Source organism: Phoca vitulina, unplaced genomic scaffold (assembly GCF_004348235.1).
Source record: "Phoca vitulina isolate PV1807 unplaced genomic scaffold, GSC_HSeal_1.0 scaffold19, whole genome shotgun sequence".
NCBI classification, from domain to species: Eukaryota; Metazoa; Chordata; class Mammalia; order Carnivora; family Phocidae; genus Phoca; species Phoca vitulina.
In genome coordinates, this window is record NW_022589722.1 from 1,305,860 (window position 1) to 1,319,687 (window position 13,828).

The window sequence follows — 13,828 nt, forward strand, 5'->3', positions numbered from 1 at the left end:
TTGAAATCAAGGGGCATGATGCCTCCAACTTTGTTCTTTCTCAAGATTGCTTTGAGTGTTCAGAGTCCTTTGTGGTTCTGTATAAATTTTAGGATTATTTGTTCTATTTCTGTGAAGAATGCCATTGGGATTTTGATAGGGATTGCATTGAATATATTGCTTTGAGTGGTATGGACATTTTAGCAATATTAATTCTTCCAATCTAGCACATGGCATATCTTTCCATTTGTTTGTCTTCCTCAGTTCTTTTCATTAATATCTTGTAGTTTTCAATATATAGGTCTTTCACCTCTTTGGTTAAATTTATTCCTAGGTATTTTTTTTGATGCAATTATAAATAAGATTGTTTTCTTAATTTTTTTCTGATGGCTCATTAGTGTAAAGAAACCCAACAAATTTTTCTGTATTGATTGTGTATCCTACAACTTTAGTGAATTTATTAGTTCTAACAGTTTTTTGATTGAGTCTTTAGGATTTTCTATATATCATGTCATCTCCAAATAGCTACAGTTTTACTTCTTCCTTTCCAATTTGGATACCTTTTATTTTATTTTCTTGCGTAATTGCTCTAGATAGGACTTCCAAAATTATGTCAAATAAAGTTGTGAGAGTGGGCATCCTTGTCTTATTCCTGATCTTAGAGGAAAAGTTTCACATTTTCACCCTTAAGGATGATGTTAGCTGGTTAGCTGTGGGGTTGTTATATATGGCCTTTATTATGTTCAGGTACATTCTCTCTATACCCACTTCATTGAGCATTTTTATCATAAGTAGATGCTGAATTTTGTCACATGCTTTCTCTGCATTGTTTGAGATAGTCATATGGATTTTTATTCTGCATTTTGTTAATGTGGTATATTACATGGACTGATTTGCAGATGTTGATAAATCCCATTTGATCATGGTGATGTGTTTTTAATATATTATTGAATTTAGTTTGCTAATATTTTGCTGAGCATTTTTCATATCTATGTTTATCAGGAATATTGGCTTATAATTTTCTTGTGGTGTTCTTGTCTAGTTTTGGTATCAGGGTAATGCTGGCTTCATAATATGGGTTTGGAAGAGTTCCCGCTCTTTTATTTTTTGGAAGAGATTGAGAAGGATTAGTATTAATCCTTCTGTGAATGTTTTATTGAATTCACCAGTGAAGCTGTCTGATCTTGGACTTTTGTTCCTTGGGAGGTTTTTGATTAAGATGATTCAGTCATCTTACAGTAATTGATCTGTTCAGGTTTTCTATTTCGTCATGATTCAATCTTGGTAGATTGTGTGTTTCTAGGAATGTATCCTTTTCTTCTAGGTTGTCCCAATTTTTTGGCATATGATTTTTCCTAGTAGTCTTTTACGATCCTTTGTATTTCTGTGGTAAAAGTTGTAACATTTCTTTGATTTTTGATTCTATTTATTTGCATCCTCCTCCTCCTCCTTCTCCTTCTTCTGTTTTTTTTTTTTGCTGAGTCTGGCTAAGGTTTGCCATTTTTGTTGTCTTTTCAAATAATCAGCTCTTAGCTTTATTGATCTTTTCTATTGTCTTTTTAGTCTTTATTTCATTTATTTTTGCTCCAATCTTTGTTATTTTCTTCCTTCTAATAACTCTGGACTTCCTTTGTTCTTCTTTTTCTGGTTTCTTGAAGTTTAAAGTTAGATTGTTTATTTGAGATGTTTCTTATTTCTTGAGGTAGGCATTTATCACTGTGAACTTCCCTCTTAAAACTGCTTTTGCTGCATCCCATAAATTTTGGTATGTTATATTTACATTTTCATTTGTCTCAAGGTATTTTTTAATTTCTCTGGATTTCTTCTTGGAAACATTGCTTGTTTGATAGTATGTTGTTTAATCTCCACATATTTGTGAATTTTCATTTTCTTCTTGTAATTGATTTCTAGTTTCATATCATTGTGTTGGAAAAGATGCTTGATATGATTTCTTAAGTCCATCTGGTCTAACATGTTTAAGACTGATGTTTCCTTCTTGATTTTCTTTCTATTCTATATATTGATGTATAGGATACATCAGTTATCAATAGGGTAATCTAGTCATTGATGTAAGTGGAATATTAAAGTCCCCTATGATTATTGTGTTGCTGTCTATTTCTCCCTTTAAGGCTGTTAATATTTGCTTTAAATATTTAGGTGCTCCTGCATTGGGTACATAAATATTTACAATGTTATATCCTCATGTTGGATTTACCCCTTTTATCATTATGTAACACTCTTCTTTGTCTCTTATTACAGTCTTTGTTTTAAAGTGTGTTTTGTTTGAAGTAAAATCTGTTTTGTTTGATATGTCTAGTAATTTTTTAAAACATTTTATTTATTAGAGAGAGAGAGCACAAGCAGGGTGGAGGGGCAGAGGGAATGGGAGAAGCTGAACAGGGAGCCCCGCTGTACAGGGAGCCTGACTGAACAGGGAGCCTGATGCAGGGCTCCATCCCAGGACCCTGAGGACATGACCTGAGCCAAAGGCAGATGCTTAACTGACTGAGCCACCCAGTTGCCCTGATATGTCTAATAATTTTTAATTATATATTGAACATTGTATATAATACAGTTTAGTGAGTCTGGAAATTGTCTTCCTTTTAAAGGCAGTTACGTTCAGTTCTGGCAGGCAGTTGAAGCATTTATGGGTACTTTTTTTTTCTGTCTTCTTTAATTTCATTCTCTCTTAGGACAAGCCATTTTAGTTTTCAACTCTTAGTGCATGCCCCTACCCCAGGGCATTGTGTTCCTCCTACTGCATAGTCTTTCTGGATTGTAGCTCAATCTGTGAGATACTCAGTTAGGTCTCATTTTGTCTGGGTTAAGACTCCAATATCTTTTGCTGCTACATGAACTTAGTGTCATCATTCAGCTTTCAGCCTTATAGTTGGTGATCTCTGCTAGGATTTTCAATCTTTCTGTGTGTGTGTGACACCTCACACTTGTCCATGGACCTGTGGTAAATCTGTGGTAAATCTTCACAGAGACTTCTTCCCCCAATTCCCTCCTCACAACATATTAACACACAGCTCCTTCTCAGTATTTTTCATCATAAATTCCAGCTTATTCTAATCTTTGTCTCCTCAGCGAAAGAGCTTCTTTATTTGGTCTTTACTGCTCTGAAGTGGTAAACTGCTTTCAAACAGAAAACCACTGTGATTGTAGGCTCACCAGGTATGTTTCCCATCTTGCAGAGTCAGGTTTAAAAAACAGGTGCTTCCTATATATTGTCTAGTTTTATGATATTTTTCTGTGGGAGAACAATTCAATATAAATTACTCTGTAATGTACACTAGATTGACCTACTATTCTTACTTTTGAAAGTAAAATAGGTCTATGTAACTCTATTTATGTATGTGTTCAACTTTACCACTTATCTTATTACTTTAGATTTCACTTCTTCAGATTTTTTGCTAACAATCTGGCACAAACAGTTCTAAGCCCTTTACACACATTACCTCATTTAACCCTCACCCAATAAGATAGGTATGAGCCTGAATCACAAAGCAATTGTATGGTTTGCATAAGTTCACAAAGCTGCTAAATGGGAGAAATATATATTCTAACAGCAGAGTCTGTGTTCTTAACATAGTCTCTTTCTAAAAGCATACTGTATTCTGCAAAATAAATAATTTTTACCGCTTTACTACCTAACCAATAAATAAATGGTCATTGATTTATGATTATTTTTCTTTCTCTGTTACTATCTTCTATAATGATTTTTATTGTTTATTTTCTGTAGATCTTACAAGTGCCATTAGATGGTTTGATGCATGCTATTCTCTTCATGAATTGTCTCTCACTGGAAACCCACTTCTTCAAGAAATAAACTGGAGGTAAGAAATATTGTTGCACTCTATTATATACTTTATTAATAGTTGCAGAAAACATGATTTGATGAAAATTGTTCTGTGCATATTAATTGCTTGGGAAAAGTTAATAAAAATAATTTAAAAGTTATTCAAAACAAGAAATTTTTATAATATTAGTTTTAAAAATATCTTCAACCTAAAATAATTTTTTGCACATGTATGAACTAATGCAAATTTAAAATGATTATTTTGATCCATACCATTGATTATGTGACAATTTTAGTATAATGGTAACTTGGAGTTTGTTGGTGTCTATTAAAGTATGACTTATAAACCTATGTGAATCCATGCTTCTCTTTGAAATATTGCAGTACCTAGATGTAATAGAAGAAAAATATTTTGTAATTTTTTTAGAATGAATTTTCTTCTTTAAAAAAGTGTTTCTAATCTGAAATTCTCATACTATGCTAACACCATTTCCCCCCAAATTGACCAGCATCTTTTTTCATGAAGAGCTTTTTTGAGATAATTTTCATACAGTAAACTTCATCAGTTTTATTTATGAGTATGAATATGGTATAAAACCACCACAATTAAGATATTAAACATTTTTACCACCTTAAAAAAATTATCTCATGCCCCTTTGCAGTCAGTTGCCACCCTTAGACTTTAAAAATGTCTCTCCACTCTTTGATGGCCTTTATTGTTTCTGATGAGAATCTGCCAACATTCTCTTTGGAGACTTCTAATATATTCTCTTTATCAGTGGTTTTCAGCAATTTGATTATAATGTGTTTTGCTGTGGTTTTATATAGATTTACTCTTCTTAATATCTGTTGAACCTCTTGAATCTGATGACTTTGTAGTTTCCATAAAATTTAGAATTTTTTTGCCCATTATTTTTTCACATATGTTTTTTGCCTCCTTCCTGTCTTGTTCTACTAGGATGCCAATTTCACCAATATCAGATCACTTGATATATTCTAGAAGTTGCTATTGCTCTGTTCCTATATATTACACTTTTTTTCTGCCTGTAATTCACTCTTTTTTTTTTTTTTTTTTTTGGCTAGATACAGTATACTTTATTGATGGTACATGACAAGGTAGGGGTCCCCAAGCCCCTCCCCTTCTTCAGGGAGTCTGGGGATGGAAACGGAGGAGGTTGGGAGATTCTCAGTGTTTTGGGGAATAAGTTGGGGCAGGGACTCCCCAGCAGCTGAGGGCCTCTCTCTTCCTCTTGCTCTTGCTGGGGCTGGTGGTCCAGGGGGCTCTTACTCCTTGGAGGCCATGTGGACCATAAGGTCCACCACCCGGTTGCTGTAGCCGAATTCATTGTCATACCAGGAAATGAGCTTGACAAAGTGGTCATTGAGAGCAATGCCAGCCCCAGCATCGAAGGTGGAGGAGTGGGTGTCGCTGTTAAAGTCGCAGGAGACAACCTGGTCCTCAGTGTACCCCAGGATGCCCTTGAGGGGGCCCTCTGACACCTGCTTCACCACCTTCTTGATGTCGTCGTATTTGGCAGCTTTCTCCAGGTGGCAGGTCAGATCCACGACAGACACGTTGGGGGTGGGGACATGGAAGGCCATGCCAGTGAGCTTCCCATTCAGCTCAGGGATGACCTTGCCCACAGCCTTGGCAGCGCCAGTGGAAGCAGGAATGATGTTCTGGGCAGCCCCTCGGCCGTCACGCCACAGCTTCCCAGAGGGGCCGTCCACGGTCTTCTGGGTGGCAGTGATGGCGTGGACGGTGGTCATGAGTCCCTCCACGATGCCGAAGTTGTCATGGATGACCTTGGCCAGAGGGGCCAAGCAGTTGGTGGTGCAGGAGGCATTGCTGACAATCTTGAGAGAGTTGTCATACTTCTCATGGTTCACACCCATCACGAACATGGGGGCATTGGCAGAGGGAGCAGAGATGATGACTCTCTTGGCCCCGCCCTTCAAGTGAGCCCCAGCTTTCTCCATGGTGGTGAAGACCCCAGTGGACTCCACAACATACTCAGCACCAGCATCACCCCATTTGATGTTGGCGGGATCTCGCTCCTGGAAGATGGAGATGGACTTTCCATTGATGACAAGCTTCCCGTTCTCAGCCTTGACTGTGCCGTGGAATTTGCCATGGGTGGAATCATACTGGAACATGTAGACCATGTAGTTGAGGTCAATGAAGGGGTCATTGATGGCGACAATATCCACTTTGCCAGAGTTAAAAGCAGCCCTGGTGACCAGGCGCCCAATACGGCCAAATCCGTTCACTCCGACCTTCACCATCGTGTCTCGGGGACGCGGCTGGCACTGCACCAGAAGATGCGGCTATCTGTCGAACGGGGAGGAGCAGAGAGCCTGCCTGTAATTCACTCTTAATAGTTATTGCTGTATCTTCAAGTTTTCTGATATTTTCTTCTTACATATCTATTTTGATGTTAATCCCATCCAGAATTAATCAGTTCAGAGTTCAGATACTGTGTTTTTCATCTCTAGAAGTTTCATTTATTTATTTTTTTAATATTTGCGATTTCTCTTCTAATCATGCTCATGGTTTCCTGAATCATCTTTAACATATGAAAAATATTTATAATAGCTATTCCAAAATCCTTCTCTGCTAGTTTCATCATCTATATCATTTGGGGGTCTATTTTTGTTGATTTCCCCCCCCCCCCCCAATTCTGGGTCATATTGCCCTGCTTCTTGCATGCTTGGTTAATTGTGATTGTATTCTGGACATCTTAAATTTTATACTGTTGATTTCTTAATTTTGTTCTTTTTCTTTAGGCAACATCTATTTTGTTTCTGATGTACAGCAGCTAAGTTACTTGAAATTAGTGAGATGCTTTTAAAGCTTACTTTTAAGTTCTGTTAGGGAAGTCTCAAAGAAATCTTTAGACTAGTGCCAGTTTAGCTTTTCTGCTATGGAACTGACTCTCCGGTGCCTCTTATATATATCCTTTCAACTTTGGCTGATAAGAATTATTCCCAGCCCCATAGGGGTTCCTGTAATTTCTCTACCTTTTGCTTCCCCCTGGTTCTTGCCCTTGGCCTTAAGTCATTTTCTTTTATACATCCTCAGATCATTACCCATTTACCCGGGTCCAGGTGAATTAAATCCCAGAATTCTGAAAGACTTTGCATATGTCCACTTTTCTAGTACTGCTGATGATTCTGATCTAAACTCTTGTCTCTTTTTATGTCCAGCAGCATCCATTTGTAAGACAATTTAACATGATTTATTATACATTTGACATTTGTATCATATTAACTCATGGGTACATCAAGACAGAACAAGCCAAGAATAGACAGGGTTTATAGCCTAATTTAGCAAGATAAGTTTGACAACACACTAAGTACAAATAAAGGCAAATATATACTGAAATTCAGGTAAGAAAACCTGTTTCAGGATCCTCAGAATTTGGATCAAATCTGTAAATCTTATCAATTTGATCAGGTAGTGAAAATATAACATTTATGAATAAAATATAGACAGGGAAGGACACATAATTGAAAAGAAAGTTGTTGTGACATCTGATCCTAGGGAAGAAGCAATTGATTCTTTGTCCTGATTTGGTTTTTCTGTGATGTGTGGCCATAGCCAGGAAGATCCTGGTTCTGATGATTTCCAAAGGAATGTATCTTACAGTAGAACCAATGATCTGGTCATGTTTAAAAATTCCTATATCTGACTTAATCCACTTGTAGAACAAGATAAGACAGTATAGAAAGTAGTCTATTTCCCTCCCTTCTTTGATGCCACTGCAAACCTTTGACACTCTCTTTCCACAAGTATTGATTTTCTGAATTTGTTTATTGGTTTTTCATTAAGAAAATAGCATTTTTATACCAAGTTAAACACCTGTGTAATTTGCTACTTGTTGATAGCATGTGTATCACAGAAGAGTTATTATCTTTGCCAGAAAATCTGTTTTTCTATTTTCTTTAAAGCTCAATTTCCACATAAATTTCTAAAGTTACACTATTTTTTAGGGAAACCTGGTATGTTTTTACATGTTTTAGAATAGAACTTGTCAATTTCTACCTTAGGAACATCTGTTTCCAGGTGCAATTTAAGCTGTGTAGTATAAAGGAAAGACTATCACACAGTGAAGTGGTTTTCAAAGGTGTATCCCTAGACAAGCAACTTCATCATCACTTGAACACTTGTTAGAAATGCAAAATCTTGGACACTGTCCATACTCATTTAATCAGACACTAGGGGATGATGTTTAGTAATCTGTGTTTCAGTAAGCCCTTTGAATGATTTGATGCACACTAAAGTGTGGAAATCACTGTGTTTTTAAACAAGGACATCCTTTTCCTGCCCCATACTGTGCGATCCTGGGCAGATAACAACTTTCCTATGTCTCTGAATCCTCAATGGTAAAATGAAGATAATAATAGTACCTATCTTATGGGGGTAGTTATGATAATTGAATGGGATAATACACATATTTTGTTGGGCACAATCCCTGGAACATGGTAAACATTCAGAAATCTACTATTTTCCATGTCAAGGCTAAGCACACTGTGGGCTCTTATTAAATCACCAAATATTTATTGTATGCCTACTATATCTAGCCAATGTCCCAAAATTTGGACACTATAAAGGAAATTCAATGCACTCCATGATTTCAAACCATGTTTATAATCTTGGTAGGGATAAAAATGTATGCAAAGAATGATAGCCATGAAAACTAATAGTGATAGCAAACACTGTCATAGTGTTTACTTTGTGCCCAGCATTGTTCTCATTTAATATTTACAATATGCCTAATAAAATAGTTAGCTAGTATCCCCATTTTACAGGTGGGGAAACAGAGTCATATAAAGGCTAAATAACGTGCCCAAGGTTACACAGCTAACTAGTGGAAGAGCCAGAATTCAAACCCATGCAATCCAGCTTCAGTTTGTGCTCTTTAACTCTTAGATTTCAGTACCTAATACCAGTGTCAGATGACTATTGTAGGCAACCGATATGCTTTAGAAATCCCACCTTAATTTAGTGTGACCAGGAAAAAAATACATTTACTGAAGAGGCAAACTTTGGGTTAAATCTCAAAAGTTTGATAAGATTTAAAATCAAGTTAAAAGGGAAAAAAAAAGCACTTCTGATGGAGGAAACATTGATGAAAAGGAGGGAATGTGAAAGGCAAGTTTAGGCTCTGGTCTATTCAGGTGTAAAGTAGGTAAGAGTGGGAAATACCTTTGGAAAGAAATAAGAAATCAAGTGTGTGCATTTACGGTGGGTCAGAGAATGACCTACTATCTATACGTATTACTCCACAGCAACTCTGAGTTGGGTTCTGTAATTATCATTCTGATTTTACAGAGGTACTAACTGAGGCTTGGATTCCTTGTGATTTGCCCAGTTGTGATGTAATTGTCAGGGAAGGGATTAGAGTTCTAAAGCCTGGAATTTAAATACTTTGCTTTACTGTTGCATATGATATATTGCTGCCAGATTATAAACGGCCTTGTATGCTAGAATAAAAAAGTCTCCTTTATCCAGTGGTCATGGCGAGAGCCTATAGCATACTAGATATATGTATAGGCCTTATGAGTAAACTGCTCAGGTGCATGTCTAGTTCCATCACTTTCTAGCTGTTTGCCTTGCACAAATTACTTAATCTAGCTGTATCTCAGTGTCTTCATCTATAGAATGGATATAATAACAGTAGCTCCCTCAGGACTTATCCATTAAGGTAATATAGGTTGTACTACACAACAACGAACCCAGAAATCTATGTGGTTTAGTACAATAGAAGCTTATTTTTTGTCTATATTGTGTCTGATATGAGTTCGGCCTGTCTAATCTAAGCAGACTCAGAAACTCAGGATACTTCCCTTTTGTGGCTCTGTGTCATGCAACTTCAATGTAATCTGACTTTTTTAGGTAGTAGATTCTGGTAGTAGATTTAGGGGAAGAGACCACAGAGAAAGAACAACTGACATTTAACCACTCTGCTTTCAAAAGTGGCATTGATCACTTCTCTCATATTCTACTGGCTGTAGCCAGTCATAAGGCCAAACTAACTGCAAAAGAGGCCAGAAAATGTAGAGAAGAACATGAGCACCAGAGTACGCCAATAGTCTTGGTGAGGACTAAATATGTTGCTGCATAAAAGCATTTTATAGTAGTACCTAGCATATAGCACAGTTGGCAGATGTTAGCCATTATTTTTAATGAGCTATAGAGAAATTTTGAATAGTTGTATGAAAAGGAAAATAGTGTTTGGGAAAGATTTTTTTTTCAACAGCAAAGTGATAAGGGATTAGGGAAAGTGGCCAAATTAAATGCTATTAGAGAGTCCAGGCATTAAAAAAGGGCTAAAATTAAGTAGTGGAAGTGGTCCCAGACTATTGTACAGATCCTTCTAGTTTCGAACTAGAAAAGTGATCTTAGAGTGAAAATTCCCATACACAAAGAAGAGTAATTATGTCTAAAAGGCTCTGCTTGGCAGGTGATATTATTTATAATGAAAATATCTAATGGATTATTTTTACATAGATATTTTTATTTTCCTAGGTAACTATATAGACTATATATATATGTGTGTGTGTGTATAGGATATGTATATATATGATATATATGTATATGTATGTCATAGATGACCAAAATTATTTGTTGAAGGAATACATTACAGAATTTTACATTATAATGTGTAAAAGCTTGAAAAAAAATGCATGTTTCAGGCCCTCTAATTTTTCTATTGAATTTTTAAGATTTTACTTTAGTGATTGAAAGTGTTATTACCTATAAATTGACAATTGATCTTATTATTGATTTGCAGTAATTATCAGTGTCAGTTCTACAGCTGGAGTTCTTAGACTTTTAGGGAACCATAATATTTGTCAGGTTCCTCATGTTTCCTGAAAAACTGATCTTAGGACAAATTGTTATAGGAAATACCAACTATTAGTTAATATCAACTTATAAGGAGATCAGACATTGCAGCTATTTAAAGAATTTGTGTATATATATGAAAGGACCCCCTAAATATGTTTCTAGACCTCTTGCCAGCTGGGAAAAGGACTCTCTCATTTGGAATTGAAGTAGTGAAGATCCCCATCTGGATGTACTAGCTCAAGTTTTGGGGCTGTGCTTTTCTTACATTGGGGTTTAAAACCCTAATCCCAAGGTTTGGGCCTCCTCATTTTCATTTATTTTTATTATTTTATTTTTTTAAGATTTTATTTATTTGAGAGAGAGAGTGAGAGCAAGAGAGAGAGAGAACTCTCGAGCTGGGGAAGGAGCAGAGGGAGAGGGTCAGGCAGACTCCACACTGAGCACCGAGCCCAACTTGGGACTCGATCCCAGGACCCTGAGATCATGACCGAGCTGACCGCTTAGCCAAGTCAGATGCTGACCGAGTCAGATGCTTAGCCAACTAAACTACCCAGGTGCCCCTTTGGGTCCTCATTTTTAGAAAGGAAACCTTAGAGTGAAACTTCCCATACAAAAAGTAGATGTAACTATGTCCAAAAGGCTCTGCTTGGCGGGTGATATTATTTATAATGAAAATCCCTGATGTGTTGTTTTTAGGTAAATATCTTTATTTTCCTTGGTAGCTATATAGACCAAATTTATGATGACAAACAAAAATAGGTGGTTGTGTCCATTATTCAGAGAAAGCTCTTTGGGGGCCATGGTTTTCCTATTAGGCATTGGGCAAATAAGACATGAATTCTCTTGCTGATTTGATATTAGTTTCCATTTAAATAGCTGCCATGTTGCCAGTTGCAATAACTAGAAACAAACCTATATCCTGAATAATCTTTGAATTTATTTATGTTTTTTGCATGAAGAATAAATACTTACTTTTTTGAATCAAATAGGCTTATAGTGAAATATATTGATAATAAATCTATTTAAATATATAAAGATAAATATTCACATTTTACTACTACTATACTCCTAAATATATATACTTAGTGCAGTACTAATATATACTATACTTACTAAGTATAGATACTTTACAGTTTTAAAGAAAATACTTAGTTAGAAACAATATTCAAAGAAAAAGGTAGTACTTATAGACATGTACAATTATTTAGCTATTATAATTTTTATGTTTAAATGAACTTTATTGGACTAGACTCATACCAACTTGAAAATTTCGCTTATCAAATTTCACTTAGATCAGTTGGCCTAATACAGCTTTCATAATTTCAAGAAGAGATTCAGTTATCTAAAGGGTTTAAAATCTAGTAATCTATAAAATATGGATTTGTTAATGAAAGGATCAAGTAAAACTTTAAGCAGTGTGTTCCAATGAACTTTACATAACCCCTTGATACCAACAAAAGGATTAGTTATAGATTTTCCCAATTGGCTTCTTACTTTCATGTCTGGCCAGTGATAACATGGACAAAACTGATGTACTAAAAAAATCTCTTTTTAAAACTTAATCTACAGACTCAGTTTGGAATCTCCTTTGGGAATGTGTTTTATTCATTAGTGATGAATAGAGTCTCTTAAGTGACAGAATATTCACCAGGAAGTTTTCACTAAATGAAATATTGATTCAGCCCTTGGCTAGGAGGAGCCCAGCTGGAAAAACTAATGTTGAGATCTCACAGTATTCTTATACTTCATTTCCAATATGAATCAACTTGTTACAGCACTTTCTAATATATTCATCATAGACTCTTATAAGGCTGCATTTAAACTTAAGGCCAACCCATTGCACTACTAATTTATACAGATCTGAGAACTATTCCTTAAAAAAAATAAGAAACAATGCTTAACATAAAACACTAAATCTAATGTTGATATTTATCATATAAATGACAAATTTCAAGATATTGTCATAGTCTTGAAGATCCAAACAAGCTAAATTTTTATATCCAAAGAAGTTTCAAATATTCTGACTCAAACTGTTTGGGAACATTTTTTTATATATAAAGGTGATGAATTATAATATCAAATATTTTCAGTGTGAAAATCCAAGCCCTGTTGATCCACATTCCCCATAATTATTTCCTGTAGCTATAATATTGTATATAATATCTATATCAATAACCATATCCAAAATATAGTATTTGATGACAAAATTATCATTTTTCCCCTTGCTGATCTGGTTAGTTAACATCCAAACAGCTTCCACATAATGCCGTTTGCAATATCTAGAAACAAACTAATGTCCTGTATTGCCTTTGGATTCACTTATTTTTCATTATTTTAGCTGTCCAGAGAATAAACAGTTGTTGTATTAAATACAATATGCTTGCTGGTAGTAAAATATTGATCTTTCCATTAATCTGATAAAGCAAATTCTTATATTTTTACTTCTAAGATTATATTAGGTTATTTAGTTAAAGTAGCTCTTCATTTTGTCACCAATTATTTCTGAATAGAAAGCTTGTTTCTCTGTATATGTGATATGTACTCTGTAACTTCAGTGTTACAAGAATACGTTTCTAAGAAACCTTCATACCATTTACGCAAAACCAATGGCAATGTTAATCAGTAAACAGATCATTGGAATATAACTGTCCAGGCCCACAATATCTCTTATTTTAGCAAATTCTCTGACATATAGGGCATGCTACAAGTTTTCAAGTAAGCTATATTTTTCTTGAAAATTTCAGACAATTATGAATGATTAGAACTTCAGAGGTTTTTTTTTTCTTTTAAGTTTAACCTGGAGCATCTCTGATTTTATTTTTTTTCTAAGATTTATTTATTTATTTGAGAGAGAGAGAGAAAACATGCACATACATGCACATGAAAGGAAGGGTTGGGGGGACAGTGGGAAAGGCAGAGGGGAAGCAGATTCCTGCCGAGTGCAGAGCCTGATGTGGGGCTCAATCTCAGACCATGACCTGACCTGAGCCAAACCAAGTCAGATGCTTAACCTTAACCACCTGAGCCACCCAGGGCCCTGAGCATCTCTGATTTTAGCACAACTCGTTGTAGTCTATTTTCCTTCCAACGCAGTGGTTCTTAATTCTTTAAGGTACATAAGAAAGGCTATATTTTAAAAATGCGAATTCCCCAGAACGCACCAACGGAGGTCTTTGGGCGTAACTGAATCTAAA

General features: G+C 35.6%; 2 protein-coding genes across 2 annotated transcripts in view; one reads left to right on the forward strand and one right to left on the reverse strand.

Annotated features, from left to right (window-relative positions):
* LRRIQ1 (leucine rich repeats and IQ motif containing 1) overlaps nucleotides 1–13,828 on the forward strand; it is a 189,669-nt gene that overhangs the window by 62,457 nt on the left and 113,384 nt on the right. Inside the window, exon 13 of the mRNA XM_032416672.1 lies at nucleotides 3,725–3,818. Coding sequence (XP_032272563.1) covers nucleotides 3,725–3,818 — 94 coding nt within the window. The remainder of the gene's footprint in view (nucleotides 1–3,724; nucleotides 3,819–13,828) is intronic.
* LOC116639928 (glyceraldehyde-3-phosphate dehydrogenase-like) lies at nucleotides 4,839–6,135 on the reverse strand. Its single transcript, XM_032416673.1, has one exon. It carries the CDS (start codon nucleotides 6,065–6,067, stop codon nucleotides 5,066–5,068), a length of 1,002 nt encoding a protein of 333 aa, XP_032272564.1. The 5' UTR covers nucleotides 6,068–6,135; the 3' UTR covers nucleotides 4,839–5,065.